A 13,294-nucleotide genomic window follows, 5' to 3' on the forward strand; every position below is an offset into this window, starting at 1 on the left:
GTTAAAATATTTCATTTCATTTCCATGCAGATATTTGCGTCGTGTCGTCATCTCGTACATTGTGTCAGCTCTGGACTCTTACGCAGTGGCTCTGCCTGTCTGAAGCGTCCGCTCATTTGTTCATAAACTTGGAGGCCATTCCCAGGAGGCCACCCTGCTGCTCACCCTGGTTCTTCAGGTACATCTTGAGAGCGACTTCACCGGCCTGCTGGACGACACTCTCCTTGCTGGCGTCAGATGTGACCTTGCCCTTGGCGGCCTTGTCATCAAAGAGCTGGGGTTCAAGGGTTAGCAATGGGGTTCATCAGGGTAAATGGTAACCAACCTTGCTGGCCTCGGCCATGGCAAGGCCAAGGAAAGCACTCTGGCTGCTGCTGCTGCTCTTAGTCTCGCCCTTGTTGAACAGCTTCAAGGCCTGCATGGCAGCTGCAGTGCCCATGCTCTTGTCGTCCTCCTCGTCCTCGGAATCCTCATACGTCTTCTTGTGCTTCTTGATAGCGTCTAGCAATGAACTATTAGCCATGAACCTGTGCAGGGAACAAGGGGCAATGCTCACCCTCTTCATCGAGGTCTTCGTTGGCGAGCTTGTTCTGCTTCTGCCCGAGAGAGCCTAGGATGTTGGAGAACAGGTCCTTGTCGCCCGAGGAGCCGGCGTTCTTGTTAGCTTCCTCCTTGGCGTGATCGAAGTCGAGGTTGCCAAAGAAGCTGGAGATGCCGCTGCCACCGCCGTGTGACTCTGTTCCTGCGTGTTAGATGGGTTTGTTTGATGTTTTGGTTCATGGGCTGGACTGACGGACGCCACCGGGAGGAGGGTACTGCTGTTGCTGGCCATACTGCTCCTGGCCATACTGCTGCTGTTGTCCGTACTGTTGTCCGCCGCCGTACTGTTGCTGCTGGGACTGCTCTAAATGGGAGATCGGTTATTAGAATCTCTCGTATTATATCGAGGTTGATATGAGGATGGAAAATAGCCATGTCGTCATGATCTTCATGATGGCTCCGTTCAGCTCGGCTCTTAGTCGAGTGGAATGAGGGGCATCATGGAAGGGACCATGGCGGGGTAAAAGCCATGAGAGAGAGGTAGACGCACCCTGACGCTTGTCCTTGTCGTCATCGAGAAAGTCCTTGGCGGCGCTGACGAGCTTGTCCATGATTTCGACTTGATTTGCTTGGATTTCCTTTGATGATGGGTTTGTATGTGCTTCAGAACGAGATTGATAAAGTCGATGATGGAGGGGAAATGGAGAGATGGAAGAGGGGCGCTTGAAATATGGCACCCTCCGCGTCTCAGGTACATACGCACATGCCTTACACATAGCGTCTGTCCACCAACAGTCGATGGCCATTCAGTCACTGGAGCTCTCCCTGCCCATTCGCTCCCTCACTGGCGACGCGCAGCCTCTCCCCATCCTTCTGTGCTCCCCTGTGGACGGGTATGCCGTGACGTGGATCAAGACCTGTGGAGAGCTGCCTTAATGGAGAGCTTGGAGAGCTGCCATGACCTCACTGTCCAATCACCGAGGAGATGGTGCCAGCGTCGTTTGCTAGGTAGCTGGAGCTTGTTTTCGGCTGGCCTTGCCCCAACTACTGCACCATTGCTCCGCTGCTCTGCTGGAGCTGTAACCGAGGCCAACAAGGCCCAGTCAAGTAGAGGGCCTCCCACCACCAGCAGTGCAACCTCTGTGATACACATATCACCTTCAGACAACAACACAAAATCAGTGTTAATTGTCTAACTGGTTTAAACCATCCCAACTCGCCCTCATCAACATGTGCCGCATTGTTTGCGTCGGCACCTTTGGAGCTTGCGCCGTGTCTGCCAGATGCCCCATACACCCCCAAATGACCTTGTTACAGGCCAAAACAATCAGGATAATCATCAAGGTCCGTATATCAGATAAAAAGAACATAACAACCGGCCGTGAGCGTCTCGTGTATCCCGCTTTCGCCTTGTAAATGCAAATAGAAAAGTCATGCCAACTCCTTCTCGTCAGAGACGCTGTGTCATCTCTGCCGACTCCAGCCTCCCACGGCCACCTTTTGCCAAACGCTCAAATCGTACTTGTATACTCGTACATCGTCAAGAGCTTTCGCCGTCGTCTCAAGCCATCGAGTGATCTATCGCCGGCCCTGGTGCGTGGTGGTGGTTAACACTGCTGTTCCTCTTCTTCTCCTTCTTGGCCCATCGCAAACCACAGGCGTTGCACAGAGTCTTTGGGCCGCTCGGTCCCTTTCTCCACTCTGGTGAATCCAGGGTTCCTGTTACCATTCAGTCAGTATCTGTAGGGGCCTCGTTTCAAGAAAACAAACAACTTACCGCAGTCCGTGCACACATATTCCTCCGAAGTTTTGAGCTTCTTCTTCTTGTCGCCTGTGCGTGGGTCTCGTTCCAAGGGAATTGCAATGCCTGCATCGCCCTTGATCAGGGTCGGGCTGGCGTTGCCAGTTGTGATTCCTCGGCTCCGTTCACCCTCGATGTACCGTAAGCCCGTCAGCATCTCGATCGTCTCGGTATGCGATGCCCCTTCGTATCGCGCCATCTTGTCATTGAGCGAGTCTGGTCGGCTCCCGGCTGCGCCCTCGAGGTTTTCTCGTGTTAGAGACTTGTTCAGCGCGGCCCGGTCCGCATCTGTGAGACCTCGATCGGTGCTTGGGCGGAAGAAGTTGGATGACACCCCAGTTCCTTCCGAAGGCGTCACATCTGAGCGACCTTCCTGGCTCTGCATCCACTGCTTCTGCGCTTCGTCATTTTCGGCTTCTTCCTCGCGACGAAGTTCGGCAATGCGACGCTTTAGTCGCTCGTTTTCGATCTTGTGCTCGAGGAACGAGTCGAGAAGTCCGGCATTCTTTGTGGGATACGGGCGAGCCATCATAAAGACAGCTTGGCAGAAGGGCGACTGGTTGTTGGGGTTGGGCGCAAACTTGGAGCCCGCAATATGAGCATGGCCTACTGTCTCAAAAATGGCAAACTTTCCATCCTTCTTCTTGAAACGGTAGAACAGGCGCAGCGGGTTTCCAGATGCAATCGACTCATTGAGTTCGGCCACAAAGACGCCCCGGTCATCTGGGTGGATTAGGTCCTTGAGGAAGATGTCCTGGATCTCCTCCACACTGTACCCTGTCACATTGAGAATACTGGGTGACGCGTATTTGATGCGACCGTTGGCATCGAGGATTTGCAAAAAGTCTCTGAGCTCCTCCACGACCTTGGCAGGCCAATTTCTCCGCTTGGTGAACTCGGTCAGAGTGCTGGCGGCGCTTGTAAGGTTCATCTGGGCAAAGGGACCTGCAGGGAGTGGCCCCGCGCCAGGAACGTTGTTCGCAGCTGTATTGAATTGATTTTCGGCTCTCGCGACAGATTCTTCGGTCGATGTCTGCGCATTTGAGCCACCGAATGAGCCAGTCATGCTGGATTCGTCGACCGCGTCGAGGCCCATGGAGACGTCGCCCATGGAGCCGAGCATGTTGTTGTCGAGCAGGGCCATGATGTCGGTGCTGTCCTGGCCATCTGCGCCCATCTGCAGAATCAAGTTAGCCGTAAGAGTCGCAAGCCAAAATAGCGTTGGCTCTGGCAGAGGGGGCCTAGAGTGGCCACAGCCTCGACCTCGGCTTCGCAGGGGAGTGGTGAACAACCTGACCACCCGTCATGTCCGGGAGAGAACCGATGTCGAGATTGAAGCCAAAGAAGTTGAAGGTATTTTGAGGGGGGACGCCGAGAGGTGGAGGGGGAGGTGGAGGTGGTCCGTGGGACATGGTTGCGCCGTGCTCGTGTGGCGATCGAGCACCCATTTCCGTAAATTGCATTGGCGAAGCCCCAGTAAGGGTAGTCTCAGCGGCCTCGGGGGCGTCTGTGGCCGCTGCGCTGCAGCACGCACTGGGGTCAGCGGCAGTGAGATAGCGACAACGGGGAGTCGGAGTCTAGTTTGTGATGACACAGCAATGACGCGAAGAGCATGGGTGGAAGGGATGGAAGGATAGATGGAAGCTTGAGAGAAGAATACTATCCATCTAAAAACTGAGATCGCTATCACGACTTCTAGTCTTGGACGATATTGAGGGAAAGATTGGGAATGAAGGACGAGAGACCACCAGACTGAGAATGAAGTGGAACGAAATGAGATGGCCAGTTTCTGTTTTCCCTGCTCAGGCAGAAAGGATAAATTGCATCAAACCAGTACCACAGCTGGGAGAAGACAAAGTAAGCCCGAGAAGATGCCTGAGCGAGATTGGAGAGCTGAGCATAGATGCAGAGTAAGGGGAGAGATAGATGGAATACGAGGGAGGAGGGGTTATGAAATGAAAGTCAGAACGTCGCACGGGGCCCGGATAATCATGGATAGATTGGCAGGTAGAAGGACGAGTAGGCAGACAGGGAAGAGGTATGTACGAATGATGAGGTGAAGAGGGAAATCGTCTCTAGAAACAATCTGGGGGAATACCAAGGTAGGTAGACAGGTAGCGTCCCAGAGGCAACGACAAAGGCCCGCTTTCCGAGTCAAGCAGAAGGTCCGGTAGCAAGACCCAAGAAGTCAGTGAGCAGACCTTTATTTCCCTTGTTGACTGGCTCCCTATAGGCCTGATGACAAGCAGAGTTGTTGTGGGCTCGGTCAAACATGGCACTTTTGGAGAATTCCCGTCTTCGACACATGGGAAACTGGTATTAAACGTCATGCCCAGATGCTGCGCAATCATAGCACCACACCTTCTTGAGCCAGGCTGGAGCCCAAGTTGGCCGGTGCTTTGCTTGGCTGGGCAATTCTCGCTGGCCTTTTCCAATGCCTTTACGGCTCAATCCACATGCTGGCCAATGCTGCTCTCCAACTCCGGAGGAAATGCCCCGGGAAAAGCGGGCGTCTGGTCCTAGTGACGACGTCTCGTTGATCTGACTGGCCTAGACAGTAACAGCTTAGCCTTTGTCTGCATCCTTGCACGCCCTTAGTGGGTTCCATCGTAAGGGTCCAGCGGGCAGTAGCGCGGCCCGCTCCCACACTATCCAGGGAGCTTACCTCAGTTTGTGCGACGTCTCATTCGAGGCTCAAATGCCCTGAGGCGTGAAGGGTCGATTTTGCCCTTCCGTCAGGATGGACGCGCAGCTTAACTTTCAGGGGGATCACCGCGGGGCCGTCTTAGGGGATCCATTTGCGCGGTTCCAGATCGTGGCATCGTTGAGAACTGAGGTCATCGAGAGAGCGGTCTGATGAGGCCAGAAAACCTAGATTGGTCTCACGAGACCATCTGAGGGAAACATGTCTTGAAAATTGCTTCTTTCTTGGAATCCTACACCGGCTGCAAGGCCCCTGTAGCTCTCTGTTAGTACGATAAGACGCTGCTTAGAGGGAAAATGGACATCCATCTGGATCTGCGTGGTGCAAGGGTTCAACCTCGTTTTTGGACCCTTCCAACTTTCAAGCCACGACCATCCCCCCTCTGTCAAAAACGGCCCGCTCAGTGCCGCCGTCGCCCCTCAGGGTCCTGGGGCTCTCTGAACTGGTTTCTGACGTCAATCCGACGTAATTGTCAAGCCGGCTGTCCGGGAGGCGTTCAAGAAACCAACAAGTTGCCATGATGGAGAATTGAAACAATGGCTGGATCGATGACCTCAACTGATGCCAAGCAGGAATCCTCAAGCCCTCGCATCTTTGGCCTTGCTGCAAAGAGGCAATGCTCCGGGATTCCCTGGCTTGTATGGATCCTTGAATAATCCGATTAGTGAACGAGAATTCGCTCAAGCTACGCTTGGATGGGAGAAACACTTGCCCGTGTAAGCCCGCTGGAACTACGGTTAAAAGCGAGACACGTGACCTCGCATCGGCACTCGACGCGTTGGGTGCAACCTGTCGCGTCACCCATGCAATTCGACTTCAGCTGCCTAATCCACACTTGGATGTGCAGCACCCTTTCAAAGAATCAACTCCTTTGGACCTAGTAGATACTCTCGGCCCTCATTGCGAACTTCGCCTTTGCCCGACCCTCGATGCGGTAGCCGCCCAGCATGTCGAAGATCGACAAGCTCTCCATCTCGGGCGTCCGCTCCTTCAGCCCTTCCGTCCGAGAGGCCATCCAGTTCAACACCCCACTGACACTGATCGTGGGATATAACGGCTCCGGCAAGACTACCATTATCGAATGTCTCAAGTATGCTACCACCGGTGAGCTGCCGCCCAACAGCAAGGGCGGTGCTTTCATCCATGATCCCAAGGTGCGATGCCACACTCCTAATGCTAGTTATTCATCCCATTAACAGCTCCTAGCTATGTGGTGAGAAAGAGGTCATGGCCCAGGTGAAGCTGCAGTTCCGATCGATCAACGACCGTCAACATGTCGCAACCCGAAGTATACAACTCACTGTCAAGAAAACCACCCGCTCCCAGAAGACCCTTGACTGTTCCCTCGTTGTGGTCAACAATGGGGAACGTACGACTACATCGACCCGTACGGCTCAACTTGATGAGATGATTCCCGAGCGACTTGGTGTTTCACCTGCGATCCTTGATGCCGTCATATTCTGTCACCAAGACGAGTCCCTTTGGCCGCTAAGCGAACCTGCCGCCTTGAAGAAGCGTTTCGATGAGATTTTTGAGGCCATGAAGTACACCAAGGCCATCGACAACCTCAAGGTGCTCAGGAAGAAGCAGGTCGAGCAACTAGGCAAACTCCAGAACGATGAGGCCCACAACAAAGTGAACAAGGACCGAGGTGACCGAGCCGAAAAGAGAATGAACGCGCTGCAAGAGGATATTGAGGGGGCAAGGGCCAAGTGCGAGTCCATCAGCACTGAAATGGACAACACCCAGGAAATAATCCGGGAAATCCGAGAGACAGCCAACAGCCATCTTGCGATCGTTCAAAACCTCAACACAAAGCGCGAGCAACTCGAGTACCGAGAAGAGGCCGTCAAGGAGCTCAAGGCTACGATAGATGAACTTCCAGAGGATGACGCTCGACTAGAAAGCGATCTTGCCCACTATGAAGACCGCATGCAGCATCTTCAAGAAGAAGCTGACCAAAACAAAACCCAGTATAATGAGTTGCAAAACGAGCTGGCGCGTTCACGGAAAGACCTGTCCGCCAAACTCTCAGAGCAAGGCAAGCATCAGTCCGACAAGGACAAGTATGAGCGCCAGATCAAGACCCGCATGGAGATGATCCAGGAAGCTGCCCAGACATATGGCTTCTCGGGTTTTGATGGCGATTTGTCTGATCACCAAGTGAAGTCGTTTAATGATCGACTTCAGAAGCTTCTCAATGAGAAGAAGCGAGATTTGGAACGCCTCCAAAAGGAAAACTCAGTTGAGCTGGATCGAGCTACTGGTGTCATTACTGAGCTGGAGGGTCGCAAGGCCGCCCGAACGCAGGATCGTGTATCAGCTAAACAACGGATGACTGCCATCGAGAAACGCACAGCTGTTCTCCACAACGAGTCGGGTCTGATCGATGTTGATGAGGGTGCCAAGGCTATCCTGGATGGGCAGATGCAAGACCTCGACAGCAGGTTCCAGACATCTCAGAAGGCCTTTGAGAATGCGGACTGGGACAATCAACTATCGACCGAAAATGACAAGCTTCATCAACTTGAGAATGAAAGCGATAAGCTGGGCAGAGAGCTGGTCGAGTGCACTCGTCTCGCCTCGGAGAGAGCTCAACTCGACTACAGGAAAAAGGAACTTGCCGACCGCAAACGCAAGCTTGATACTCTGACAAGCACGTGGAAGGCAAAGCTGGATAAGATCATTGGTAGCGATTGGGAGCCGGAATCGCTTGATAGCAAATTCCAGTTGGTTGTCAAGGATCAGAACAAGGTTGTAATGGACGCTCAGAAGCGACGCGACCAGACACGCCAGAAGCAACAGAAAGTTGAGTTCAGAATGAGAACGGCGAAGGAATCACTTGACAGGAAGTCAAAGGAGGCCACGAGCTGTCAGCAACAGGTCGTCGATGCTCTCCAGACGGTCCGAGACAATGCGATTGTTGAGGACTACACTGAAGAGGTTGAGACAGCAGAGCAGCAGGTTGAAGAGCTGAGGAATGACCTGAGTCTCTTTGACGCCCTTGTGGATTACTACAACAAGTGTAAGCGCATGCTTGACTCGAAGCGAAAGTGCTTGCTCTGTGAGCGCCACTTTGATGACAACCAAGCTGCAAGCTTGGAACGTTTGAGCAAGAAGATTGAGAAGAATCTCGACCCCAAGGGCAAAGTTGACACTGAAAAGGACCTGAAGGAGGCAGTGGCGAGCCTTGAAAAGCTGCGGTCGGTACGATCAGTTTACGACACCTATGAACGGTTGTCAGCTGAGCTCCCGTCCCTTCGCGACGAATGCAAGGCCGTTGAGGTCGAGTTTGACGCTCTGGAGAGGCAGCTCGAAGAGCAAACATCGGTCGTGTCGGCCGAAGAAGAAAAGCAGAAAGACTTGGAAGATATGTCCAAGACTGTCATGAACATTACCCAGACTGTCAAGGATATCGGAGAGTCAGAGACTCAGGTCGATCGCATCATGTCTCAGCAGATGTCGGGCGGTGCAACTCGAAGCCCTGACGAGATCCACGAGCTTCAGGCTGGCGTGTCTGAGCAGATGAGGAGCCTGAAGAACCGCATCTCCAAGTTGACCACGGACCGTCAGCGCATGAAAGATCAGCTGAGCGCACTCGAGCTTGAGAAGAGTGAACTGAGAAACAAGATTAGCCGTGCAGCTGGGCAACTGGACAAGAAGAAGGATCTGCAAAACCAGATTCAGGTTTTGAAGGAGGAACTCTCTCACCAGCGAGAGGTGATTCAACGCGCCGATGAAGAATTGGAGAGCATTGAACCCAGTATCAACGAGGCAAGGTCCGCCCGAGACGACGTACTTCGACGTGGTCGATCAAAGGAGCAAGTCATTGCCGATACCCGTGACAGTGTTGCGAACTCTGTCAGCGAGATGAAGATGATGGACACGGACATCCAAGACTACATCGACCGAGGCGGCCCCTCGAATCTTGCATCTAACCAGCGCGCCATTGCCACGCTTGAAAAGACGATTGCGAACACTGAAAAGGAGGTGACAGACCTCACAGTCCGCACAAACAAACTGAAGCAAGACATTGATAACGGAGACCGGAAGAAGAAGAACATCAGGGATAACCTCAACTACCGCAAGAATCTTCGCACAGTCGAGGTGATCCGCGGGGAGATATCCGAGCTCGAGGACCGCAACGCAGACGAAGACTATGAACGTCTCCAGGCTGAGGCTCGTGCGCACGAGGACCACTACAACCGCCTTCTCGCGGAGCGTGGCTCTGTCATGGGGGCCATGAAGACCAAGGACGAGGAGCTCGGAAGACTGCTTCAGGAGTGGGAGATGGACTACAAAGATGCCAAGAGAAAGTACCGAGAGTCACACATTCGCGTGGAGACTACCAAGGCTGCGATTGAAGATCTCGCGCAGTGCAGTTCGGCCGTTGACAAGGCGGTGATGCAGTTTCACTCGATGAAGATGTCTGAAGTGAACCGCATCGCTGGCGAGTTGTGGCAGAGCACATACCAAGGTACCGACATTGACACAATTCTCATTCGTTCAGACAACGAGTCAAGCACGGGCAAGCGCAACTACAACTACCGACTTTGCATGGTCAAGCAAGATACGGAGATGGACATGCGTGGGCGATGCTCGGCTGGTCAAAAGGTTCTCGCATCCATCATCATCCGTCTGGCGTTGGCCGAGTCGTTCGGCGTCAACTGTGGTCTCATTGCACTGGATGAGCCTACAACCAACCTTGACCGCGACAACATCAAGAGTCTGGCAGAGAGTCTGCACATGATTATCAAAGCTCGCCAGGCCCAGAGCAACTTCCAGCTCATCGTCATCACACACGACGAGGAGTTTTTGCGACATATGAGATGCAGCGATTTCTGCGACAGTTTCTTCCGTGTCAAACGTGACGAGCGACAGAACAGTGTCATTTCCAGAGAGAGTATCACCAAGATTTTCTAATTGGTGGCCGAGTCCATGAGAGGATGGTCGTGTAGGAGGGAAATCTTTTGGCTCCACGAGCGAGGGAAAACGGCGCTGGTATTTCGAGGCTGGGATCGGCGTTGGGCATGTACAATTGACATTTACTAAACATGATGTATTATTACCACACACTGAAGCTGCGGACTTTTAAAGTACAAGCTCATGCGAAGCTCCCCAAAGGAGAACCGGTCAGTCAGGTTGTGATTTTCGGTTGGAGAAGAGATGCGCGTGGCTTGCATTGTCCGACATGTCAGTTGAGACATAACGCATAGGCTGAGGAGGTGTTTGCTGAGGCCTGCCATGTGGGTGGTTGAGACATGGGAAGATCCATGGATCCAACTTATATCAGACATGCTTCCATGTGGGAGAGGGTTGCGGAGTTGATGAGGCCTCAGTTCAAAGTTCGTCTAACTTCCAAAAACGTTCATGGTGACTTTTCGCACACTTGTGGTGGCTGACCAAATACCGTCTCAACTGCCTGAGCGACAAGGTTACCATGTCGACAAACCTCGACAGAGCCATCGGCGAGGTGAGTCATCCCTGTCATGTTAGCCAGATCTACGCGGCAACTGGAAGAGCATCTCGTCGCAAGCTCGGCGATAGGAGGAGGAAGAAGCCAGTACAGAATTATGAATCATGACGCGGCGCGAGTCTCACGATGGGGATGACGTTGAAGAGCCCAAGACCAATTACAGACCAACATAAGACGGAACCCAGGGTGATTCCGAGAGATCTTGGGCGTCGTCCCCGCGACGAAGGATCGGAATTACGAACCGGCAATAAAGTGACCAAGGGTTGGGAGACTCCACACCCTCCTCGGTTGAATCTCAGTTTGGTTGACGCTTTCAAAGGAACTATTGCTCCACCCTCCAAGAGGCCCCCCCCCCAGGCCAAGATTCATTCGCCGAATTACCTAACGAAACGAAATGGCACTTGACGACGACTCGACTCCATTGCGCCCTTGTGAGCCGGGTAGCCGTATTAGGGAGTTGGACCCCGGTCTTCGGAGAAGAGAGCCATACCGAAGTCTCTGCTTTTCCTTACCCCCTTCGACTCGAGCACCAAACAATGCCGACCGGGTTGCTGAATTGGACAAGGTGAAGAGGTTGCGTTGTCGACGATGCAGCAGATATAAGTACTACGGCTGATTCCTCGAAACATTCTGACGACGAGACAATCAAGTAGCGGAGTGCACTGCTCTGCATTATTGATTAGCAATCCATTCCTCGACGCGGTCTACGGCGCCTTCCGAAAAAGGTCTATTGCAACTACATTGACAACTCTCAATTCAATTCATTTACGGAATTTCCGCTTCTTCAGTGTCGTCAGTCTTGTCAACTGTCCTGTCTTGACAATGGCGGCCTCGACAACAAATCCAAACCAGAGGATCAGTTCTGAGACCACGCTCGACGACATTGAGCGAGACGGGGCTGCTCCTTCTCCTTCCAATGCAGAGGCAAGCCCAGGAAATGACAATGTCCCGGCGGCTGCTCCTGCCCCCGAGGCTGGGCGGACCAAGCTCGAAACCTTCCTAATCATGTTTGCGCTCGGACTTGCGCTCTTCCTCGCCGCTTTGGATGTCACCATCATCACAACTGCTGTTCCTACGATATCCAACGAATTCAAGTCTAGTCAGGGCTATATCTGGATAGGAAGCGCTTATCTACTCGGAAATGCTTCTTTCCTACCAACGTGGACGAAACTGTCAGATATCTTTGGGAGGAAGCCCATCATCCTCGTGGCGGCCGTCACCTTCTGGATCGGATCTCTGCTATGCGCTGTGAGCAAAAATATGGCCATGCTCATCGCCTCGCGTGCCATTCAAGGCGTTGGAGGAGGTGGTCTAGTGGTGCTCCCCAACATCGCCATCAGCGACCTCTTCTCCATAAGGAACCGAGGCATGTACTTTGGCATCTTGGGCATGGTATGGGCACTAGCCTCTGCTGTCGGTCCCATCCTCGGCGGCGTCTTTACCAGCCAAGTCAACTGGCGTTGGTGCTTCTATATCAACTTGCCCCTGTCAGCTGTTGCCATTGTCATCCTGATCTTTGTCCTCAAGCTGCACAACCCCCGGACGCCGATGAAGGAGGGTCTTTTGGCTCTCGACTGGCCGGGCAGTTTGCTCATGATCGGCGGCACAATCATGTGGTTGCTAGGAATCGAGCTTGGGGGTGTCAGTTTTCCCTGGAACTCGGCCACCATCATTTGCCTCCTCATCTTTGGCGTCGTGACGTCTGCCATCTTTCTCGTCTATGAGTGGAAGGTTGCCAAGTTCCCCATTATGCCTCCCTATCTCTTCCACAAGCAAAACAGCAACGCGGCCTTTGGGCTGGCCTTTACACATGCCTTTGTCTTCATGTCTGGCAGCTACTGGCTACCGCTATACTTTCAAGGCGTACTCGGGGCATCGTCTTTGCTTTCTGGCGTATATCTACTACCCTTTGTGCTCTCCCTGTCGTTCGTCTCAGCCGCAGCTGGCATCATCATCAAGAAGACGGGTCGCTACAAGATAGTCATCGTCTCGGGCATGTTTGTGACTGTCCTGGGCTTTGGCCTTCTCATCAATCTCGAGCCACGTGCGAACTGGGTCAAGATCATCATCTTCCAGATGGTCGCGGGCTTTGGTATTGGCCCCAACTTCCAGGCGCCCCTGATCGCACTGCAGACAAACATCGAGCCACGAGACATTGCCGCTGCCACCTCAACCTTTTCGCTGATCCGTCAGCTTGGTACCTCGGTGTCGGTTGTTATCGGCGGTGTCATCTTCAACAACGAGATGGAGAGGCAGTATCCCAAGCTCGAGCGGGAGCTGGGCCCCGACCTAGCGAACTTGCTGTCGGGCTCCAACGCGGCGGGTAACGTACAGGTCGTGGGTGAGATGAGCGGTCATGAAGGTCAGGTGGCCAAGACGGCCTACTGGAAGAGCCTGCAGACAATGTACATTGTCTATACCTGCTTTGCTGGTCTGGCCCTCATCATCAGCATGATGATCAAGCAGGTGAACCTCAGCAAGGAGCATCAGGAGCACAAGACGGGTCTCATGTCGCTCAAGGGGAGGAAGGATGCGAAAAATGACAATGAGAAAGCGACTGACAACTAACCTGGCGTTTAACATGCTCTCACAGAGGTTCAACCCATGTAGAGTTGGATTGCATTTTTGGTATACATGTCCTTTTATTCATGTCTCAAGCGTAGCATTTAGATTGTAATGTAATTAAAAGTTGTTTGTTTCATTCAATGTCCTCTTGTGAAGCTGATTTTCCACAGTATGTGATAAGATAGGGTAAACTATCTGGGTAGGTATC

General features: G+C 53.0%; 3 protein-coding genes across 3 annotated transcripts; 1 reads left to right on the forward strand and 2 right to left on the reverse strand.

Moving 5' to 3' along the window:
• Window positions 1–112: 112 nt before the first annotated feature.
• NECHADRAFT_75348 (uncharacterized protein) lies at window positions 113–1,151 on the reverse strand (the record flags this gene model as incomplete). The annotated part of the gene is made up of 5 exons (XM_003054486.1): window positions 113–274; window positions 326–501; window positions 557–736; window positions 794–904; window positions 1,091–1,151. The coding sequence occupies 5 exons, from the start codon at window positions 1,149–1,151 to the stop codon at window positions 113–115; spliced, it is 690 nt and encodes a 229-aa protein (XP_003054532.1).
• A 941-nt stretch (window positions 1,152–2,092) lies between these two features.
• Window positions 2,093–3,670, reverse strand: NECHADRAFT_73420 (uncharacterized protein). Its single transcript, XM_003054487.1, has 3 exons — window positions 3,634–3,670; window positions 2,318–3,518; window positions 2,093–2,259 (listed from the first exon to the last, which is right to left on the reverse strand). Exons 1-3 carry the CDS (start codon window positions 3,646–3,648, stop codon window positions 2,102–2,104), a joined length of 1,374 nt encoding a protein of 457 aa, XP_003054533.1. The 5' UTR covers window positions 3,649–3,670; the 3' UTR covers window positions 2,093–2,101.
• A 2,322-nt stretch (window positions 3,671–5,992) lies between these two features.
• NECHADRAFT_65858 (uncharacterized protein) lies at window positions 5,993–13,200 on the forward strand (the record flags this gene model as incomplete). The annotated part of the gene is made up of 3 exons (XM_003053773.1): window positions 5,993–6,199; window positions 6,252–9,948; window positions 11,126–13,200. The coding sequence occupies 3 exons, from the start codon at window positions 5,993–5,995 to the stop codon at window positions 13,087–13,089; spliced, it is 5,868 nt and encodes a 1,955-aa protein (XP_003053819.1). The 3' UTR covers window positions 13,090–13,200.
• Window positions 13,201–13,294: the final 94 nt, after the last annotated feature.

The sequence above is a fragment of the Fusarium vanettenii genome (genome assembly GCF_000151355.1).
Source record: "Fusarium vanettenii 77-13-4 chromosome 1 genomic scaffold NECHAsca_1_chr1_3_0, whole genome shotgun sequence".
Classification (NCBI taxonomy): domain Eukaryota; kingdom Fungi; phylum Ascomycota; class Sordariomycetes; order Hypocreales; family Nectriaceae; genus Fusarium; species Fusarium vanettenii.

What these genes read in the sequence shown, in the direction of transcription:
- NECHADRAFT_73420 (XM_003054487.1), bottom strand. An exon ending in ATATGTGTGCACGGACTGCG is followed by an intron (nt 2,260 to 2,317) that starts GTAAGTTGTTTG and finishes GAATGGTAACAG; the next exon opens with GAACCCTGGATTCACCAGAG.